The sequence below is a fragment of the Ornithorhynchus anatinus genome, chromosome X3 (assembly GCF_004115215.2).
Source record: "Ornithorhynchus anatinus isolate Pmale09 chromosome X3, mOrnAna1.pri.v4, whole genome shotgun sequence".
In the NCBI taxonomy this organism is placed as follows: domain Eukaryota; kingdom Metazoa; phylum Chordata; class Mammalia; order Monotremata; family Ornithorhynchidae; genus Ornithorhynchus; species Ornithorhynchus anatinus.
In genome coordinates, this window is record NC_041751.1 from 18,520,622 (window position 1) to 18,542,402 (window position 21,781).

The following is a 21,781-nucleotide window of genomic DNA, read 5'->3' on the forward strand; positions in this document are numbered from 1 at the left end:
GTTTCAAGTCACTTAACCTCTCTGTACTTCTGTTTCCTCATCCACATAATGGGGACAATGAAACCTACCTTTCTAACTACCTCATAGGGTTGCTGTGAGGACAACAGTAAGATAAATGAGTGCTTTGGGAATAATAACAATAACATTGGTATTTGTTAAGCACTTATTATGTGCCAGACACCGTTCTAAGCACTGGGGTGGATACAGGCAAATCGGATTGGACACAGTCTTTGTCCCACGTGGCACTCAGTTTCAATCCCCATTTTACAGATGAGGTAACTGAGGCCCAGAGGAGTGAAGTGAATGGCCCAAGGTCAAACAGCAGGCAGGCGGTGGAGCCGGGATTAGAATCCATGCATGACTTTCTGAATGACTCTATTCACTGCACCACTTTGCTTCTCCAGCATAATAAAAGCATTAAGCAAAAATCAAGATGTTATTAATAAGAGTTTAGTGCAGGCAGGGGCAGGCCATTTACTTCATGTTAGCCTAAATGTTTCCTTCCTGTTCTTCACTGTAGCTATTAGCTGAGTACCCACTGTGGGTTTGTCATTACTAGAAATTATTCTCCTGTAATTCCTAAAGGAAAAAAAGCTCTGATTTCATCCTTGTAGTCCAGATTGACACACACACACACACACACACACACACACACACAAACACACAGAGATTGCAGGTCTTTGTGTGCCTATGAATACACTTGAATATGTTTGTGAGGTAGCCAGTTGATCCAAAATTGGTTCATTAGTAAATCTTTAGTTATTTGTCTAATGCTGTCTTTCCACAGTCAATCAATCAGTGGAATTTACTGAGCATTTACTGTGTGTAGGGTACTGTACTAAGTGCTTGGGTGAGTACAATAAAATGGAATAGGGCACAACTCCTGCCCACAGAGATCTTACAGACTAGAGGGGGAGACAGACAATTAAAATAAATTACAAATGGATATGTACTTAAGTGATGTGGGGGTAGGGTAGAAATCAGTGTTAAAGGAACATTTGACATGATTTGGGACTTACTTTACATGTATCAATGAATTTCAGGTGGTGTTACTTATATGAAGATGCCTTCCAGATTTTGGTCAATTGAAAAGAAACCTCACTTTAATGTGTTTAATTTTTTTCTCTCATTTATTTTAAAGACTGAAAAGTAAATTCTTGGGGTCCACATAACCATTCGGATCGAATACCTACTTATTTTGGTCTCCAACCATAGGCAATTCTAAAATGGGGTTATCAGAAATTTTTCTAGGTTAAACTTTTCTTGGAAAGACACTGCGAAGACCAAAGAGTGTTAAAGGAAATCAGGGATTATGTTTACATTTGATGTTTGGCTTGAGTTCACCCAAAATAACGGCTGATTCATTTCCCCTTCATATACATGTGTGAGCTGTCAGTTGATTTTCCTTTGACAGGAGCAAATGTGATCCTATCCATCTTAGCAAATGTAATACCTATCCATTTTAGCAAAGGTGAATGTAAATAGATGGGAAAGTAACACCTAATGGCCAAATTTGAGTGACATCTGGACCTTGGTCGATTGGAGAGGTTAATGCAAATACAGGAGGAATTGCCTTTCGGATTCCTTGGAATATGGTTGTCATTTTTTAATTCTTAGGTTTCTTGCGAACGGTCTGACATAAATATCTCCATGAACAAACTGAAAATCCAGAGTGCCACACAGGTTAATTGTAAACTCTATTGCTTAACCGGGAAACAACATAATATTTGGAAGTAGGAAATCATCAAGGAAATATTGTTTAGGATTTAGCTTCGAGGATTTTGGCTCAGCTTAGTGACAAAGGGTTTCGGCGATTCTGTAAACATGGATTGTTGAGCCAATGTTAACCTGGAATAGCAAACGAATCAGTGTTCTCACATCAGTAAAGAAATAACTACTTTAGAAAAGGAGTCAGTGCTGGGGGTGGGTACACTAAAGAAGGTTTTTTTTTTTATTTTTTTAAAAAAGAAACAATCACATAAGTAGTTTCACCTCCCTACCAAACTGGGAAAAAAACATGAAGGCATTGTAAAACTAGACTGCACAATTGAAGCCCCATTCTCCTCTTGCCTCCTCTCCCCACTTTCCTTCAGAGGTACTGTCATCAGAGGAGCAACACCCTCTGTCTGACATTCACTTTGGTCCCAACAAAGATCTCTGGACTCCAGAGCCAGCCCTGCGGACAGTAAATCAGGAGCTCTGAGAAGCAGCAGGTGAAACACTCACACAGCCTTGATGCAGATCCTGGTGAAACTCCTAGTTAATCTGAGGCTCCAACAAGTGAGTAACCCATAATCTCTGATCTCACTTTTGTCAGTGTCTAGAATTTTGCCACGAGGCTTGCCCTCTCTCAGAGTCTGTAGTGGACTTGTCAATGGCAAGCAAAAGAATGTCTTCCTTCTCCCGCATTTTCTTGTAAATGGAAGGGAGGAGAGGAGGGGGGAAGGAAGCCGACCGGAAGGAGTTTTGGTACAGACACTTTGGGTTTATTGCTCCAGGTACGTAGGGGAAGCAGCGTGGCTCAATGGAAAGAGCCTGGGAGTTCGATTTCCGGCTCTCCCACTTGTCAGCTGTGTGACTGTGGTCAAGTCACTTCACTTCTCTGTGCCTCAGTTACCTCATCTGTAAAATAGAGATTAACTGTGAGCCTCACGTGGGACAACCTGATTACCGTGTATCTCCCCCAGCGCTTAGAACAGTGCTCTGCACATAGTAAGCGCTTAACAAATACCAACATTATTATTAGACTGGGATCTGAAGATGTCTGAGCATCTCCAACTCACTGGGGCTTTCTAACTCATCCCTTACCTCCCTAAACTCCCTACTGCCAAGTGCTGTAGACCTCTAATCATTTGGCATAGGAAACACAGTGAGGGCCATTGTCACCAAGGTCCCCTCCCTCCCGCCTCTTTACAGTGATCTAATTGGTAGCTGGCTAAAGAGCTGTGGGAAAGGGGTCATGGAGCAGGATGGACGAGCCGGCTGGGTAGGATTTGGCAGGGGTTCACAGCAGAAGGATTCAGCAGCTTGTGCCCAGGGCCTGGGGCAAACCAGCAGAGGCTACGAGCAGAGGGAGGCTACTCCCGCGGACGTTTTCCCTGGGACTCTCGGGATCGGTTCTGTAGGCAGCCTTGGTTATAGCCTGACTCGCCTGAGAGCCCACTCGTCCGCTCGGAGCCCTCAGAGTGGCAAACCGCCACAAGGTTCTAATCCCGGCTCCCCCACTTGTCTGCTGGGTGACCTTGGAAAAGTCACTTCTCTTCTCTGGGCCTCAGATACCTCATCTGTAAAAAGGGGATTGCGACTACGAGCCCCATGTGGGACAGGGTCTGTATCCAACCCGATTTGCTTTGTATTCAGCCCAGCGCTTAGAACAGTGGCTGGCACAAAGTAAACGCTTGACAGCGAAAAGAGCCCCGGTTTGGGAGTCAGAGGTCATGGGTTCTAATCCCGGCTCTGCCACTTGTCAGATGTGTGACTGTGGGCAAGTCACTTAACTTCTCTGTGCCTCAGTTACCTCATCTGGAAAATGGCGATTAACTGTGAGCCTCACGTGGGACAACCTGATTACCCTGTATCTACCTCAGCGCTTAGAACAGTGCTCGGCACATAGTAAGCGCTTAACAAATACCAACATTATTCTAATCGCGACTCCGCCGCTTGTCAGCTGTGTGACTTTGGGCAAGTCGCTTAACTTCTCTGTGCCTCAGTGACCTGATCTGGAAAACGGGGATTGAGACCGTGAGCCCCACGTGGGACAACCTGATCACCTTCTATCCCCATCAGCGCTTAGAACAGTGCTCGGCACATAGTAAACGCTTAAATACCATCGTTATTATTATTATTAATAGCATAATTATTATTATTTAAGGGGCGTCGGACCTTGGGGGCGGGGCGTCGGGTTCGTTGCGGAGGTGGGCGGAGGTCGGGGGGCACCCGGAGGAGGAAGGAGAGGAGGCTCTCGCTCCGGGACGTGCAGAGCAAACTCGGTCCGGTTGAAGCGGTTCTCTCCGGGGGCCTGGCGGAGGGCGGCCGTTCGTATCGCTGCAGCTCCGGAGGTGCCGGATAAATCTTCTAGTCCAAGTCCCTGGTTCCGTCACCCCTCTCGTATGCGAGTCTTCCCCTCCCCGCTCCCCCAGCGTATAAAATACAACCGCTCATTCTTAATGAAAAACAGAGGGAAGAGGACAAAAAAAAAAAAAAGGAGGGGCGTTGGGGGGGACGCGTTCGGGTTTTTGCGGGGAGCAATATAAGAGAATTTAGGATGGGCACTTAGAATTTAGGATGTGTGTCATAGCTCTGAGCAGGAGCCTTATTCGGCTGTCCTGGAAAGAGCCGGGGGTAGGGTTAGGGGAGTCGCCCCGGGGGTGGGAGAGCAGCTCCGACGCCTCCCTGTGCCTCTCACGACCTGCCCAGGCGCCTTCGAAGGTCACTTTGGGTCCTTTTTTTAAGAAGCCTTGGTTGAAAGAGCGATTCGAGCGTTTAGCGGGGAAAGGCGCGCAGAGGAACCTCGAGAATGGACTGCGAATCTGCCCGGTCCTTCTGGCCAGGGCCCTCCTCTGCACCCCGACACCTCCAACGTCCCCGGGGAAATTTCATGGGGACTCAAAGTAGCAAGGGCTTTTTTTTTTTTTTAAGAAACAGCTGTGCTTTTTAAAGATCACCTACTTTGAAAGAAATTCAAGCCTATTGAATCTCAGGGTACAAATTATTTTGCGCGCCTTCGAAGTAATTCTACACGTGTGCCAAATGAATAAGAAAACGGTGGCTTTGCAACGGATGATTTAGCATAGGCAAATTTCCCCTCGAGGCGAAATATAAAGAGAGATGGCATGGTCCTTATTCGACGTGAAATTACAAGCCATTTCTTAAATAAACGATAAGCCAACTTTTCAGTAAGATTTCAGGCCAGTGTGGACGAATCTAAAGATAGTTTGTATTCGATGTATTACACTGATTCGAATCAAGTTTATATTAGCTTGCTCTTCGGGAGGTCTCGCCAATCCAACGGTATTATTCCATTTGGGCTCACCTCCCCGCTTTGGGTCTGTTTGGGGAATTTTTAGTTATTCGATAACAGGAAAAAATTAATTATTGACGAAACTCTGGAGTTAAGCTGCTCGAAATCATTAGCTATAGCTGTAAAAGACACGCTTCTTGGCTTACAAAAAGACACTATCCTGTAATAACTCTATTTTTTTCTATTAAAAGATTCCCAGGAACTCGCGTGCATTTGCATACAAGTTTTCGACCTTTTTTAAACCAAAAATGTTCAATATTTAGAATCGTACCACGGTATTTCAATCTTTTAAAATGGAGTCTCTAAGTACCAGCCCGGCTAGGAATTGATTCGTTTGAAAGGAATAACTGCTGCATTTCCAGGACGTTGTTGTCATATGAAAGGCTAAGAAACAGAGGAATTGTGAAAAAACAGACTCAGTTGACTTGTGTATGTGAATATATGCATATATCTTCCTATACGAATCATTTGAATATCTCACCTCATTTAATCTTCTTTCTTTATGGGAATAGTGATGATTTATTGTTACTTTGGGAGAATGACTTCCTTACATTTCCTTACATTGTTTTGTTAGTAGCAAGTGAGCATTAATCAGAAAACAATCAAACATGCTTCACCAGAATGTCGCTTTTAAATCTCTGTCTCTGTCTCTCTCTGTCTCTGTCTCTCTCTGTCTCTCACACACACACACATTCACAAGTCACAAGAAGGAGGGAAAGGAAAGTCACGCTAAGTACACACCCGGTTGAGTTACTGCATTCCTGAAAACGCAAACATTTTTGTTTTAGCAAAAGCACTGACACTCGACTTGTACTGACAGCCGTCTTTGAGGAGTTCTTCGTGTGTGCCGGGAATCTGCCACACTGGAGTGAAGTCTCAAGGTCTCTGCCCCAAAAGTCTGGCTCTGCCTTCCGCGGAAAAAGTTTTACCTGGTTACTAGCTTATCTATTCGAGTGGATGAATTGGTACTGGGAATGGGTAGAGGGCTTAGAACATCTCGTCTGTATTGTAGGAGACTCGTTTAGGTAAGGAGGTCGAGGAAGGGAAAGGAAGATTGGTTTAAAACTTATAAAATCAAGTCGATTCCCATCTCACCTGACAATACTGTTTCTTTCTGAGTCTCACCAGCCTACACACCCGTCGGGAAGAAGGGTGGTACTAAACCTAGGAACGCAGCATGCTTGTCTTCTGAGAAAAATGGGACTGAGACCAGTAACGAGTCCTTCAAAATTAGGGACATTTCCGAGTCCACATTCTACTGGTTTCTTTAACCAGCCTCCTCTTTCTCCTTTATATACACCATACTCGGGCTTGTAGTTTTGCGACTTTTATTCGAAAATAAGCACTCTGCCTGAGTTTCATAAAATCTAGACATGTACGCACATCGACACACAAATAATATAAGATTTAAAAAAAAACACCTGCTTTCCAGTGGCTGTGATCCTAGCACCCCACATGCATAATGCCATTTTTATAAGAAATCTACTCGGCTAGCTCCATCTAGCTCTGTCCCAAAGAACCTCAATGGAGAAGATCACTGAACAACAAATAAAGCCCGTCGCCTGCAACATTTGTTTTTACTCCAAAGGTTTGTTTTTAATAAATAATAGAACTACAAAAACCCAACAACAAACGACATTATAGCTACACAGTTTTTTTTGTTTGTTTTTTGTTTGTTTTTTTTTTTTGGCACAGTGATGCATTGGTTCGGAGCAGAGAAATCCTGAGAAAATCTCTGACCTTTCTCACCTTCAAACACCAGACAGACGCGCCAGCTCACTCACTCTCACAGACGCACACACACGCACGGCACACAGTGGGGCCAATGCACCCCATAGAGTAGTCGTTGAATTCATCTCATGAAATAGGTCCCTGATAAGCAAATCGCTCTTGGTGAATGGGGAGATTAAAAGGGAGAAGGGAAGGGGTGGGAAGAGAGGGAGGGGATCGGGGCAAAGGAAGGGGGCCAGTCGGAAGGTCGTAAAGGGGAGAGAGAAGGAGGTTTTAATCCTTTTTTTTTTTTAAAGTGAAGACCCGAGGGAAAACTGGCTTGGTCAAGTAGTTACATCTATTATTAAGAGACGCTTTGGTCCACTGAAAAGTCCCATTAAAAACAAAACCAACCCCCTTTCTGGCTGCTTAAAACACCTGCTGGACACCACTCGGCTTTAAGGCACGTCGCGTCTTGCGTTAAGGGTCTCTTTCCCCGTAGGTAGAAAGTGCAGAACTCGGAGCCCCGATGTTTCCTGCCCCCGGGCCGGCCGTGGCCGCCGCTCCGTCCGTCCTCGTCCCTCCTCCGTCCCCGTCGGGCCGTCGGTGCCCGCTTAAGCGAGGAGCGTCTCGACGGGGTAGGGCAGGTAGGCGCTGGGGCCGCAGCCGGAGGCCGCCTGCAAGGCCCCGGGCAGCCGCAGGGGGCAGTACAGCGGCGACCCGCCGCCAGCCTGCGGCCCGCCGAAAGCCTTGGCGGCGGCGGCCAGAGAAGCGGAGAGGAAGAGATGCTGCTGCTGCTGCTGCTGCTGCTGCTGCTGCTGCTGCTGCTGCTGCAGCAGATGCGGCCCCGGAGCGTCGTCCCGTCCCGGAGGATGCCCTTGGCCCGGCCGATGCTCCGAGCGGGGGTCGGCGGCGGGGGACGGAGGGCCCCCCCGCCTCCGAGCCTCCGGGAACCGCGGCTCGCCCAGGCTGTAGGCGTACAGCTGCAGGAGGGACCCGCCCCGCGCCGCCGCCGCCGCCGCCGCCGCCGCCACGCTCCCTCCTCCTCCTCCGAAGAGAGCGGCGGGGGGCTGAGGCCGCGGGGCCACGGCGTAGGGGCCGAGCGCCGGGTAGCCGGCGGCCCACAGCAGCCGCGCGGCCGGGGGATGGCCCCGGGGCTCGGCGCTCGGCTCCCCGCGGCGGCGGAAGGGCTTGCTGAGGATGCTGTCGATGGCGAAGGAGCTGGAGAACTTGCCCGCCGCGCCCGGACCCGCGCCCTCCTCCTTGCAGCGCGGCGGGCAGGGCGAGGGGGACGAGGGGGCGGCCGGCGGGGGAGCCGAGGCCGGCGGGGGCGGGAGGAGGAGGGCGGGGCCGGTCCCCGCGGCCGCCGGCTCCTCCTCGGGCGGCCGGGCCGCGGGATCCTCCGCCGCCGCCGCCGCCGCCGCCACGGCCGCCGCCGCCGCCACGGCCGCCTTGTGGCCCAGCCTCTTGCGGCGGCGGCGGAAGACCCCGTCGGCGAAGGTGTACTCGCTGTTGGGGTTGAGCATCCAGTAGTTGTCCTTGCCCCAGGGCCGCGAGGGGTCGCGCAACACCTTGACGAAGCAGTCGTTGAGCGACAGGTTGTGGCGCACCGAGTTGCGCCAGCCCGTGTAGCTGCCGCGGAAGAAGGGGAACTTGGCCATGAGGTACTCGTTGATCTCGGCCAGCGTCAGGCGGCCCCCGGCCGAGTCGCGGATGGCCATGGCGATCAGCGCGATGTAGGAGTAGGGGGGCTTCGGCCGCCGGGTGTACGGCTTGGTCCGCCCGCCCCCGGCCCCGGCCGCGGCGTCTCCCCCGACCGCGGCCCCGGAGCCGCCGCCCGAGCCGTGGGCGGCGCAGTCCCCGTCCGAGCCCGGCTCGTCCTCTCCGGGGCCCGACACCGGAGACAACGGGCCGCCGCCGCCTGCTCTTGCTCCTGCTCCGCCCGCCCCCTCCAGGTGGCCGCCCGTTTCGGCGTCGCCATTGGCGCGGAGGGCGAAGACGTCCAACTTCATCCCCCCGCTGGGCTCAGCCCGGGCGCCCCCCGCGCCCTCCCGGAGCGGAGCCCCGCCGACCCGCTCCTCGCCGCCTCCTTCTGTCCCGGGGCGGTGGCCCGAGCTAGTGGAGGGGCCGGGGCCGTCCGGCTCCCCTCCTGGCCCTCGGGAGCGTCCCGTCCCGTCCCGTGCGATCCCGTCCCGTCCCGTGCGGTCCCGTCCGGTCCCCGCCCCCCGGGCCGTCGGCCTGCGCGGACCCTCGGGTCCCGGCGGAGTCAGGGGAGGCTGGCGAAGAGCTTAGGCGGCGGGACGCGGGACACTCGGAAGGAAGGAGGCAACCAACCCCAAGGACCGGCTCCCGAGGCCGCCCCGGCCGGGGCCAGACCCCACCCCAAGCCTTAATCACCGCGAGACGGTCATGGTGGGGCGCCCGGCCGGTGGGGGGACGGACCCAGCGCGGAGCGCTTGGCCGAGGGCTCGTCGCCCCGTCGGGTTGCCGGCCTTCCTCGCCCCGGCTCTTCCTCGTCGGAGTGGCCGGCGCTCCGGGCGGGGCGGGGAGGGGAGAGGAGGGGAGGGGAAGAGAAGGGAAAGGAAAGGAAGGGAGGGCTCCTGCCGACCGTGGTCCGGGCGGGGCGGGGCGGGCCGGGGAGGGCTCCTGCCGACGGCGCCGCACTCACTGCTCGACGGCTCCGCCGCGGCCCCGCTGCCGGCCCGGGGGCCGCGGCCTCAGCGCTATTCGGACGGTCCTCATCGTCCGGCTCGGCTCTTCTCCTGTCACCCGTCGCCCGCCGGCCTCTGGCTCCGTCTCTCCCCCCCACCTTCGGACCGGCCCAATATAACGCTCTGCCTGCTCGGCGGAGGCGGGGCTACCCCGCTTAATCTGAAAGGAAGGTGGGTGGGGAAACCAAGGTAGCAAAGGTGGGCAGCGGTTTATGGGCCAGATCAGAGCCGTAATTACCCGGCTGACATGGAGATCGGGGTGGAAAGTGGTTTCGGGCAGGTTGGTTGTTTTCCATCTGCCGGGATCCGCCCTCCCGCTGCCTCCAATAAAGGGAGCGAGGCTGCGGACCTCGGGCTCGTGCGTGTGTGTGTGTGTGTGTGTGTGTGTGTGTGTTGCAGCGCGTCCCCTCCCAAGTATAAAGTGCAGGGATAGCTTCCAGGTGGTAGAGCGAGTGGCTCAGGAGCGCTGGGTTTGAGGTTTATTAGCTATTTTGAACAGTAACGATGTTGACGGTATTTGTGAAGCGCTTACGATGTGCCAAGCGCTGTTCCAAGCGCCGGGGCTGGGGTAGGTACAGGTAAAGCAAATTGTCCCACGTGGGACTCACAGTCTTAATCCCCGTTTTACCGATGAGGTAACTGAGGCACAGAGAAGTTAAGCGGCTCGCCCCAGCTCACACAGCGGACAAGCGGCCGAGCCGCGATTGGAACCCACGTCCTCTGACTCCCAAGCCCCTGCGCTTTCCACTAGGCCACGCTGCTTCTCCGATGCCGCGTAGATTATAGATACCGGGCTGCTTTGGAGAAACGAGTACAGCAACTAGCATACCTTCCGAGAAAGCACATGAGAGTCTGCCGGGGATATGCCCAGATGAGGTGCGGGAGAAATCCGCGGCCCGTTCTAAGCGTTCATCGTGCAACATGTTATTGCTTGTGCGGTTTCAAAGTTCTACTAATCGAAAAAAAAAAAAAAGCAACCACCAAAACACCCCACCCTGCGGAAAATCGAGCAGAAACCGGAATACGTAAAGATGGGAAGAAAATGCCCATGTACCAATCAATGCCTATAACTCGTGTCCTCTTTTTGACCCGTTTTTACAGGTCTCGCTCTGTAACCCCCCCTTCGAAGATTCCTTGCACAGTTTTAAAATTCAGCAAGACGGGCTGATCCCAATACTCGTATGATGTTTCCGGTCTGCGAATGGCTTGGTAGAAGGTATGCCCCCTTGTCAAACCTCTTTTACAGGTTGTTTTTTTTCCCCTTCCTCTTCCTCTTTCACCCCAGGATGGCTAGAAACTAGCAGATTGGCATTTCCTCTTTATTCCACGGGGGAAGGGGTGGACGCTTTGCGGTGAGATTCGTCTATTCTTGTGCACCTGCGGATCGCTTCAGCCATGGGACAGAGATGAGCTGGTCCTCACAGGGGTTTTGGAAACCTCACGGTGATGGTAAAAGATGGGTGTCGGGTTAGAGCGAAGGAGGGAGTCCGCTTCACCTCCGCCCTCTAGAAAACATCTTAGCTCCCTTTTCATTTTAATAAACCAGCACCCCGTTTTCCATATTTCCGCTGCCCCCGAGAGCAGGAAAAAGAAAATGCTTCCTTCCCCCTCGTCTCTCAGGCTCTTCTCTGACTTCTCTGCAGTTTTACCCGAAAACGTCAACCAAACTGCATATCGGATCCCGAATGATCAGTTTGGGTGTGAATGTTTTGGACAGAGAGAAGTATTTCTTCTAGAGAGTGAGTCTCTACTAAGTACAGGCCTTTAGTCAGGGCAGGTTTCCTCCTTTTTTCCTGCCTTTGTTGTAAACAGCCGGGGAGAAGCGAGTTGGGGGGAGCGGCATACCTTTGATGTTTATTTTGCTACCTTTCCACCATTTGTGTGGAAAATGTACACAATCGCCTCTTATCTTGATTCAAAGAACTTAAAAGTCATTCATTTGCTGGTAGACTACACGTCAGCCAGAGCGGACATTAATTACTCTATTATTACCGATTCTACTAATAAAGTCCAGAGGTCACGCCTGGAAACAGAGCGGCGAAGCTGCAGTTTCTCCGGGGCTAGCAAAGGCGAAGTTTCCCGAGCCAGCTCCTGGTAGGGGAAAGAGGGGAGAACGGGAGAAGGGGGACAGTGCACGGAAGGGACTTTGCGCATGAATAAGTCACTGGTTTCAAGTGGGGAAAGGTCTGAGACAGAAGCATTTTCTTACCTGGTCAAATCGATCAATCAGTCAGTCCCCTTCAAGGATAAAGGCTGAAGATCAGGGAAAATCGCTCCCCATCAAACCAAAACGGAGCAAATTCAGTATCCTGTGGAGGTACCACCTCACCCCTCCCCACACCTCCACCCCCCAAATCTCTCCCAGGACGAGCTTCCCCAAGACGTTGCCCAGCAGGAAACTTCCATCTGACCCCTGAAGGGCAGAGGAGAGGAACCCCCCCCCCCCCACCTCCCAGCTGGAGGTTGGTGGGTGGAGTTGTTCTCAACCAAAGGGCAGTCGTGGTTCCCCCAATGTCGTCTCCAAAAGAAGAGTTTGCCTAGAGGAAATGGTTAATTCCCACTCACTTCACCCTCTGCTCTCCTCCTTTCTGCCTTCTCACTTCTCAAAGTGCCCTCCTTCCATTCAACCCTGTCCAATCCCCCCGCCACAAGCCACGTGTCCCGTGTCCCCCCCCCCCCCCCCCAAGCTCTAGATTGGGGTTGGGAAGGGTTGTTTGGCAGTCCAAGCTGCAGCTGCGGTGCTAGGCTGCTCTCCAGCTCTGGCATCGGTCCTGCCAGGGCACCGGTCCTGCCAGGGCACAGGTCCTGTCCAGGCCCTGGCGATCCTGCCCCAGCATCCATCTGGCTCTGTCATTCATTTTACCTTGGCATTCATCCTGCCCTGGCACGTGTCCTGCCTCAGCATCCATCCCGTTTTGGCATCCTCCAGTTCCAACACTTGTCCTGCCCAGGCACCAGTTTGACACCCTTGCACCCACCCAACTCCACCTCTGCTGGTGAGGCTGTTAGGGAGGTGCCCTTGGAGGGGCAGAAAAAGCCTTCCCTGGTCCCAGCGAGGATGTGCCCAGCGATGGCACCCACCTCCCCGGAGCACACACTCTCTTCCCTTTCTCTCTATGTCTTCCTTCCGGCCTTGCTGTCTCAGAGTTCCTGGCCTAGACAAGAATGAGGAAACCTGGTATTGGAGGGGGAGAGGAGAAGGGGGGCGATTCACAATGCCCAGCTCACCTTACACTTGTCTGTACAAAGCACTTGACCACCCAAAGTGGGCATTTTTTTACTGCAGAGAAACTCTGGGTGTGGCTGAAAATCTAAGAATTGGCTATATATATATATATATATATATATATATATATATATATATTTACTACTTTTAAAATTTGTTTACTGTTCAGGACATTTATTAGCTCTACCCTGAATGTCAGACTGAAGGAAAGGGCCGTGAAGAGAGAGCATCTCCCCCAGGGTTATGTTTGCATTTCCTATCTAGGAACGGGGACAGGTCAGCTTCACTGCCAAGCACAATCTAGAGCCACTACACCACCAAAAATTCCTATGGCTTTATTCTGTTTGTCAAAGAGCTGCTCAGACACTTTGTTTTCTGTTCCACAATTCTCTCTTCTTTGGGGTAGTGATGAAACTTGGAACTGGACACCATTTTAATTCCTTGGCATTTGATTGATATATGAATTCTTTTGTTTTCAGGAAGCTAGGTGAGTAACTTTACGAAGGACAAGTTCACGTTTCCATGATCTTGTGATCTAGCTGAGCTCCTTAAAGTAGTTTAGTTGGGAAGAAAGGACATGATATATGCATCTCTCTGTACACTAGAAGCAGCTGTTGGAAAAATACCTGAAGGAATTAAGTTATTCCATTTCTGGATAATAGTTCAATATCCCCGCTTCCTAAAAAACTTTAACCGGGGAAAAAATAATTACATTCCTAGAACACCGTGACAACTTTCTGCCCTAATAGTGGTCTCTCCATAATATGGATGAAATTTTGTATCAAATACCCGGAAGCATGGGATCCATCCAGAGGAACTTCAATCTTGATGAATAATTTAAAACATTTATTGTTTAGTGCTTTCAGCCAAGCTGGAGGGACAGAAATAACAACAACAACAGTGATCATCATCATCATAATGTATTTGTTAAGCACTTATTATGTGTCAAGCACTGTACTAAGTGCTGGGGTAGATACAAGATAGTCAGGTCCCATATGGGTCTCCCAGTAGGAGGGAGGACAGTGACTGAATCCCTATTTTGCAGATGAGGGAACTGCACCAAGCAGAAGTTAAGTGACTTGCCCGATATCTCACAGCAGGTAAGTGATGGAGCTGGGATTAGAACCCAGATCCTCTGACTTCCAGGACCATGCTCTTTCCACTAGCCCTGCTATAAAAATGTAATGTTTACCTCAGCTACCTGTGTTTACATTTATGAGAGTTTAGAAGAAACCGATCTGGTTAATGAGCTTCATATATATATATATATATTATATATAAGTATATATATATATATATTTTAAGCTGGTTTTAGCTCATCATTTTGTCATTGAGAAAGGTCTACACTAGCAAATTTATTGGTGACTTGAATAATCTAAGATGCTTTGCTTTTGGCCTGAATTTTCTAAGTAATACACTTGATTATAGGGTGAGGGCCTGGTCCACGGTTTTCCAAGATCCCAATTACAATAAGAAAGGGAAAATGCTAGGATGTGGTGGCTCACTATCCCATTCTCTCCTCACTTCAAAACAAGGTTTTATTTGGGAGGCAATGTGGTCTGGGGCTGGAAGGAGACATGGGTTCTAGTCTCAGCCCTGTTCCTGACCTGCTGTGGGACCCTAGGAAAGTCACTTAACCTCTCCGATCCTCAGTTTCCTCTATTGCAAAATGGGGATGATAATAATACATGCCTCTTCCTTCCTTGCAGGGATGTTGTGAGAATTCAAGAAGTTAAGTGATGTGAAAGTGCTTTGGAAAAATTAGAGATACAAAAATAAAGTCTTTGGGGAAGAAGGAGATTAAAATAATACTTTAATGAGTGAAAAAAAGAAGGCTTTATTATTTCAGCTACAATTTGTGCAAGTATTCTACATTTTCTCTCAATCCTCCATCTCTCCACTAATTTTAGAAAAGAAAGCAAGAATGGGGGCTTTGGGCTCACTAAATTCTTTACAATTTAAGAGTATGTGAAAATACTACAACTGAACAACATTCACTGTCATGGGAGATTGCCGAATCAATCAATCAGTCAATCAATCAATGGCATTTATTAAGTGCTTACTGTGTGCAGAGCTTGGAAAAGTATGATACAACAGAATTGGTAGACGTATTCCCTGCCCACTAGGCGCTTACAGTCATGAGGAGAGACAGACATTAAAATAAATTATGGATACGTACATAAATACTGTGGAGCTGAAGGAGGGGTAAATATCCAGTGTTGAAAGGGTACAGATCCAAGTGCAAGGGCTTTGTCGAAAGGAGAGGGAGTAGGGGAAATGAGTGGCACTTGTTAAGCACTTACTATGTACCAAGCACTGTTTTAAGCCCTAGGGTAGATACAAGTTTATCAGGTTGGGCACAACCCCTCTTCCACTTTGGGTCCACGGTTTAAGTAGGTGGGAATAAGTAGGATTTAATCACTATTTTACAATTAAGGTAACTGAGGCACAGAGAAGTGAAGTGACTTGCCCCAGGTCACACTGCAGGCAAATAGCTGAGCAGGGATTAGAACCAGCTCCCCTGACTCCCAGGCCCGTGCTGTATCCACTAGTTCACCCTGTGTGTCTTTCTAAGACAAGCCACTCTCCATGTATGAGGTATGGACCAAGAGATTTGGACCAAGAGACCGACACGCAACCTTTCTGCTGTGCACAAGTAAGTACTATGTTGACTTCTGGCTGTAGCCTTTATGTGCATTGCTCTGTACACAGTAAGCGCTCAATAAATACGATTGAATGAATTGCCTGACACTTTTCTAGTCTGCTTCCTAGGCTCAAAGACCGAAAAACGTTTCTGTTCTAGAAGAATAATCCTGTTCTTGATGGAGGAGGTGACACTAACTAACCGGCTACTGGGTGGGGCAGTATGAAAGAAGTCAGGGAGAGACACATAAATGTGTAATGGTGCGCATAAATGAGTGCACCATCATGGCCTAGTGGAAAAAGCATGGGTTGGGAGTTAGAGGACCTGGGTTTTAACCCTGGGTCTGCTGCTCATCTGCTCTGTGACCTCGGCCAAGTCACTTAACTTCTCTGTGCCTCCATCTATAAAATGGAGATTAAGTACTTGTTCTTTCTACTACTTAGGCTGTGAGTCCCATGAGGGGCAAGGTCTGTGTATGATGTGCTTACCTTGTATTGACCTTAGTGTTTAGGACAGTGCTTGACACATACTAAGCAATTAACAAATGCCACTAGTATTAATGGAGCGGACCTCCCAGCCTCCTGTCTCTTCTCACTCCAGTCCATACTTTACTCTGCTGCCCGCATCTGTCTTCAACAAAAACATTCAGGCCATGTTTCCCCACACCTCGGAAAACTCCAGTGGTTGCCCATCCACCTCCACATCAAACAAAAGCACCTCACCGTTGGCTTTAAAGCACTCAATCACTTTGCCCCCTCCTACTTCACCTCTCTACTCTTCTACCATAACCCAGCCGGCACACTTCGGTCCTCTAATCTAACCTTCTCACTGTGCCTCAGTCTCATCTAGCTCACTGCCGACCTCTCACCCCCATCCTGCCTCTGGCCTGGAATGCCCTCCCTCCTCAAATCTCCCAGACAATTGCTCTCTCCCCCTTCAAAGTCTTATTGAAGGCACATCTTTTCCAAGAGGCCTTCCCTGACTAAGCCCCCACTCTCCTCTTCTCCCATTACCTTCTGCGTCACCCTGACTCGCTCCCTCCTCCCAGTCCCACAGCATTTATGTACATATCTGTAATTCATTTATTTATATTAATGTCTGCTCCCCCCTTCTAGACTATAAGCTGGTTGTGGGGAGGAAACGTGTCTGTTTATTGCTGTATTGTACTCTCCTAAGCCCTTAGTACAGTACTCTGCACACAGTAAGCACTCAGTAAATATGATTGAATGATTGAAGGAAATGGCATGGCAAAGGCTGTCTGGATACCGCAACTTCAGGAAACATGCTGAGATCAGTACACCATTTCTATGAGCCACATTTAAAAACAACTTGGTAAACGGAGAAGGAGGATTTGTTTGGTTTTTAAGTAACCGAGGTCCTCTTCCTGACTCCAAAATTTTTAGGTTAAAGAATTAGTTAAGTGGTGTCAGGGCCGACAGATCAAGAACTGTATGTGGGTCGTCCTCTTTAGAGTATTCCTAACAGCCAATATACTCAGAGCTTCAGGAGGGCTTTTGAGAGATTAGTTCCATGGCAAAATGAGGCCAGAGGATTTGTGCAGTGACCTTTCTATTTATATCCATTGCAAAATAATTCTAATATTGTCCACTCATTTCTCTTAGTTTATCCTGAGTCCTTCTCTTACTGTCAGATAAAAACCTTCTCTGAAGGACCTTAGGTGACCTGGATTGTAAGGTGATCTTCTGTTTTTGGGGTCCCTTCACTTGTCAAGAGGGGAGAGTCATTAGGTAAATGAAGAAAGTGAACAAACATCTAATATTCATCATCCAGGCAACATGGGTGTCAAAACTGAGTTTTAAAGTTCTATAAGTCAAAGTCCTTATATGCTTTTTGCCATGCCTCTTCAATTCATGGTCTTCAAATTTGTTTATATCTCAAATATATGTCTCAAGTGTGTCTTCAGCTTACCTACTCACCGTGGCTCATTTTTTTTCTCTGCTGCTCCTTACTTCTTCTCCAGCTCTGGGAGCTCCCTCCCCCTTCACAGCTGGCAGACCAAGCTTGTCCCATTTTCAGAGCTTTTCTGAGTTCATATCTCCTCCGGAAGGCCTTCTATGATATCGTACCTCCCTCTCCTGATATCCCCCAACTGCCATTCCAACCTCTCCATGACATCTTGTTATGGGCAGAGAACGTGTCTGCTAATTCTGTTGTATTATACTCTCTCAATACAGAGAGTATACAGAGAGAGAGTGCTACAGAGGTTGTGGTGATCTAAGCACTTCAAGCCACCACAACCTCTGTAGCACTTATGTACAAGTCTTTAGAGTCTATCTGTAATCTAATTAAATCTGTATCTGTAATCTAATTAAATATCTGTGTCCCCGACGCACTTGTAGACTGTGTAGATCTCTCAAGCCCACAAAAGCTCATTATTTTGTTTATTTATTTATTTTAATGGTATTTTCTAATTGCTTACTATGTGCCAGGCATTGTTCTAAGTGCTGGGGTAGATACAAGGTTGGACACAATCCGTGTCCCGCATGGGGTTTACAGTCTTAATCTCCATTTTACAGATGAGGCAACTGAGGTACAAATAAGTTAAGTGACTTTCCCGAGGCCACACAACACCACAGCTGAGATTAGAACCCAGGTCCTTTTGACTCCCAGGCCCGTGCTCTATCCACTAGGCCCTGCTGCTTCTCAAGTGTATCCTCTGAGTCTAGGCTAATCTAGGAAGGTAAGCCAACCTATCCCAGAGTGGCCAAAAAGTCAGCCAATTTATTGACCAAAGGGGTCAATCTATTCACAGGACTCAAGTCCCAGTCAAGTTGTTCCCGCACCCAGAAAGGCATTCCTGTTGTCATTCCAGACATTCGTGAGTCCCATGAGGGACAGACTGTGTCCAACCTGATTTACTTGTGTCCACCCTAGCACTTAGTACAGTGCCTGCCATGTAGTAAGTGCTTAACAAATACCACAATGATATTATTATTATTAAGACTGCTTCCACTAAGTCACTGAGTTACCTGTTTCGTACCTCTCACCTTTTGATCCTCTCCGTCCACTTGACAGTTTCATTCACCCTCACAAACCCTGTGAAATTGTAAAATATCAAATCGCTCCTCTTTTCACCCGAGAAAACTGTCACAGAAAACTCATCCATTGAGTCAACTGGTCAGGCACAAATCCTTAAGCCAATCAGGGTAGTTAGCTTTAAACACATTAGTGACTCCAGTGTCTTCTTGAGCAACAAGGAAACAGTAAAATGTAGCTCATTTGGCCATTTTAACAAATTGTCAAAAACCATGTTCCTAAAAATGTTGATGATTGGAATTTGTCAACAATTAGCATTTATATATTTGGTTTCATAGTGTTTCTCGTCTTGCAGTTCACCTCTGAAGATGCAAAGTAAAAAGATGAAAAAAATCAAGTTCCTCAAGCTCCTGTTCTCCTACTATAACCCAGCCCGCACACTTCGCTCCTCTAATGCTAACTTTCTTATGTATACCTTCTCGTCTGTCTCACTGCCAACCTCTCGCTCTCGTCCTGCCTCTGGCCTGGAATGCCCTTCCTCTGGCCTGAAATGCCCTTCCTCCTCACATCTGACAGACAATTAATCTCCCTGCCTTCAAAGTCTTACTGAAGGCACATCTCCTCCAAGAGGCCTTCCCTGACTAGGCTCTCCTTCCCTCTTCTCCTCCTCCCTTCTGCGTCACCCCAGCTTGTTCCCTTTATTCGTCCTCCCTACCACTCCACAGCATTTATGTAATCTGTAATTTATTTATATTAATGTCTATCTCCCTCTAGACTATAAACTCATTGTGGTCAGGGAATGGGTCTGTTTATTGTTATATTGTACTCTCCCAAGTACTTATTACAGAGCTCTGCACACATTAAGCACTCAATAAATACAATTGACTGATGCAGAATGAGGGAAATGTACAAAAGTTAACACCTCTTGAAAGACAGCCAAAAATTAAGTACACAGTGGCTTATACATATTACATAAATGCTGAGGATGGGATTAAAATACTCAAGCCTGTACCATGGCTGTTGGGTTGCCTTGACTTGGGTGAATTATTCAGAGAAGACTTCCTGGAAGATGTGGGACTTCAGAATACCAAAATGAAGTTGGTTAGGACTACAGCTTTGTAGGTCAGGTCTACACATTTGTAGACTAAGAGAGTTACATGAGAGGGAGAGAAATGCCTCTGAAGAAAGGGAAGTAAAATCATTCATTACAAATCAGGTCCGGGCTGTGCCTGTATCACAGAGACTTATGATGGCATTCAGTACGTTTAGAGGATGGGGCAAATTAGAATCTACTTTCCATGGGTAGGTTTGGGTTATGATTGGGAAATGAATTTAGGGATGTAATGAGGTCATTTAAAATCCAGACCTTTCTCTCTGAAAGGCAACTCAAAGGTAGGGACCCTCTGGTTCAGATCAGCCAGCTGAGGCAGAGGCAGTACAAAACAGAGGACTAGGGGTATATTTGGAGTCAGAAGTCACTAGCATAAGGGAGGAAGGATATTATAGTTACTGGGGGTCCCTTTGTGGGGAGGGGGCAACCTCACATTGTGGGGATGGTTTTTGTAGAACTTGCACCCTTGAAATAAATAAAATGGGGAAGGCACTTGAGAGTCTAATTTTAATTCAGGAACATAGTTTAAATTTGGGCTTTGGAGTTGGACTCCTCCAGTTGGGATTGATTACTTCCATGACAGCGTGTACATCTTCACCTCCTGTTGAAACATGTTGTGCATGGTATCCCACCTCTGAAAATGTCTGTAAACCTCACTTTCCCTTCTGCCTGTCCCCATTTTTGCTCATCCGTTCCCTGCACCCTCTCCCTGCTCTCCCCTTCCCTGTCTGTGTAGTTCCCCAGTTCACCTTTTGCCTATAGTTTTCCAGCCTTACCTCAGCACCTAAAACCCATCCCCTCTCCCCTATCCCTGTCCCCACCAGTCAGGTCTGTTCAACACCCATAAGTGCACCTGCTAAGAGCTTTCAAAATTATCTTTAAACTTTTTCCCCCAATTCCTATCACAGTCAGCCTCTTCTTATTTCAAAACCATGGGTATGGGAATGAACCAGGTCAGGATGGGGGTGAATGGTGGAAGGCAAATACAGTCGGTAGAGGGAGGTTACAGTCCCAAGAAAATTGTTTCAGAGGCACAAAGTTTAAAAAAGAGAAAATTTAAGAAAATGTCATGGAAAGGGTCAATGAGGGGTATAAGGTGTGGGGAACCCAGTTGACAGGGGCTGGAGAAGCATGGAGAAGCAGCATGGCTTAGTAGATAGAGCACCGGCCTGGAAGTCAGAAGGTCACAAAGGTTCTAATCTTGGCTCCGCCTCTCATCTGCTATATGACCCTATGCAAGTCACTTCACTTCTCTGGGCCTCTGCAAAATGGGGATTGAGATGTGAGTCCCATGTGGAACAGGGACTGTGTCCAACCTGTGCCTAGTAGCGTGTGGCACATAGCGCTTAGCAAATACCACCATATGATTATTATTATTTCCAGAGTTTAGGGAATGGGACAGAAAGTCAAGGGGAAAGAGGTATAGGGAACCAGAGAGGCAGGAGTAGGGGAATGGGGAATTTATGCCAGATCAAAGGGGTTCATATAGTTGTAAGGGAACTCAGAGTCCTTCTAATTTAACGACAGTCGCTGATTTAGTTAATGGACAATTCCATAGATTAATTGAAATATTTTTGCATTCCCACTCACTGACTGTCAATTGGGGGGTTGTTTCTCTTATTTCCTTGGGACACACTCTACTAAGCGCCTTAAGATTGTTTAATCTGATCCACCATGACTGCAGAAGAGCAAGGTCCGTATAGCAAGGCACATACTTACTTTGTTCCAGGTCAAGTGGCTTTCCTTGGCATTCAGCTCCCATGGGACTTTCTGTATCTTCTTTCTAAGGGGGCTCCAGATACAGGTTGTTGTACATGAGTAGTAGGCTCTCCAAGGCGTTCAGTGCAGTCTAAACTAGGATGGATGATACTTTGGCTAGAGAGCCACTCACAGATTGACCCTAGCAGATAAGGTGAAGGTGTGAGGGAGGGAGGGAGTGCTTAAATTTTGTGGAAGTGCTGTTGTTTCTGCCTAGAGTAGTTTCTATTTGCCTCTGAGCATGCTGGGGATACAGTGAGCAGCCTTGGCCTTCTGTGATCCAGGGCACAAGGCTACAACTGGGTCTGCAGCAGACACAGAGGGTTGAACCGATTGTATTTCTGCAGTGAATTCGATTATATATCTATATCTGTCATATATTACATATGTCAATATATTAGATTATTTTGACAGTTGGCTGTATTTTGTACACATCTGTTCTTGACACTGTGCTTAGTGCTTTGCACATAGTAAGTGCTCAATGAATATCATTTGAATGAATAAACGAATGCCTGAATGTTGTTACTTTTTGAGCAGTCCTCTAGAGTATAAGCTTTCTATGGGCAGGGAACTTGTCTACCGACTCCGTCTTCCTGTTCTCTCT

General features: G+C 48.5%; 1 protein-coding gene across 1 annotated transcript; it reads right to left on the bottom strand.

Annotated features, from left to right (window-relative positions):
• Nucleotides 1–6,331: 6,331 nt before the first annotated feature.
• On the bottom strand, nt 6,332–8,765 carry FOXQ1 (forkhead box Q1). The gene is made up of 2 exons (XM_039910598.1): nt 7,765–8,765; nt 6,332–7,734 (listed from the first exon to the last, which is right to left on the bottom strand). The coding sequence occupies exons 1-2, from the start codon at nt 8,740–8,742 to the stop codon at nt 7,345–7,347; spliced, it is 1,368 nt and encodes a 455-aa protein (XP_039766532.1). The 5' UTR covers nt 8,743–8,765; the 3' UTR covers nt 6,332–7,344.
• Nucleotides 8,766–21,781: the final 13,016 nt, after the last annotated feature.

Excerpts from the sequence above, each read along its gene's own strand:
- FOXQ1 (XM_039910598.1), bottom strand. The coding sequence starts at position 8,742 with ATGAAGTTGGACGTCTTCGCCCTCCGCGCCAATGGCGACGCCGAAACG. Across the intron at positions 7,735-7,764 it reads TCGGAGGAGGAGGAGGGAGC|CGGGGCGGGTCCCTCCTGCA; the intron begins GTGGCGGCGGCG and ends GCGGCGGCGGCG.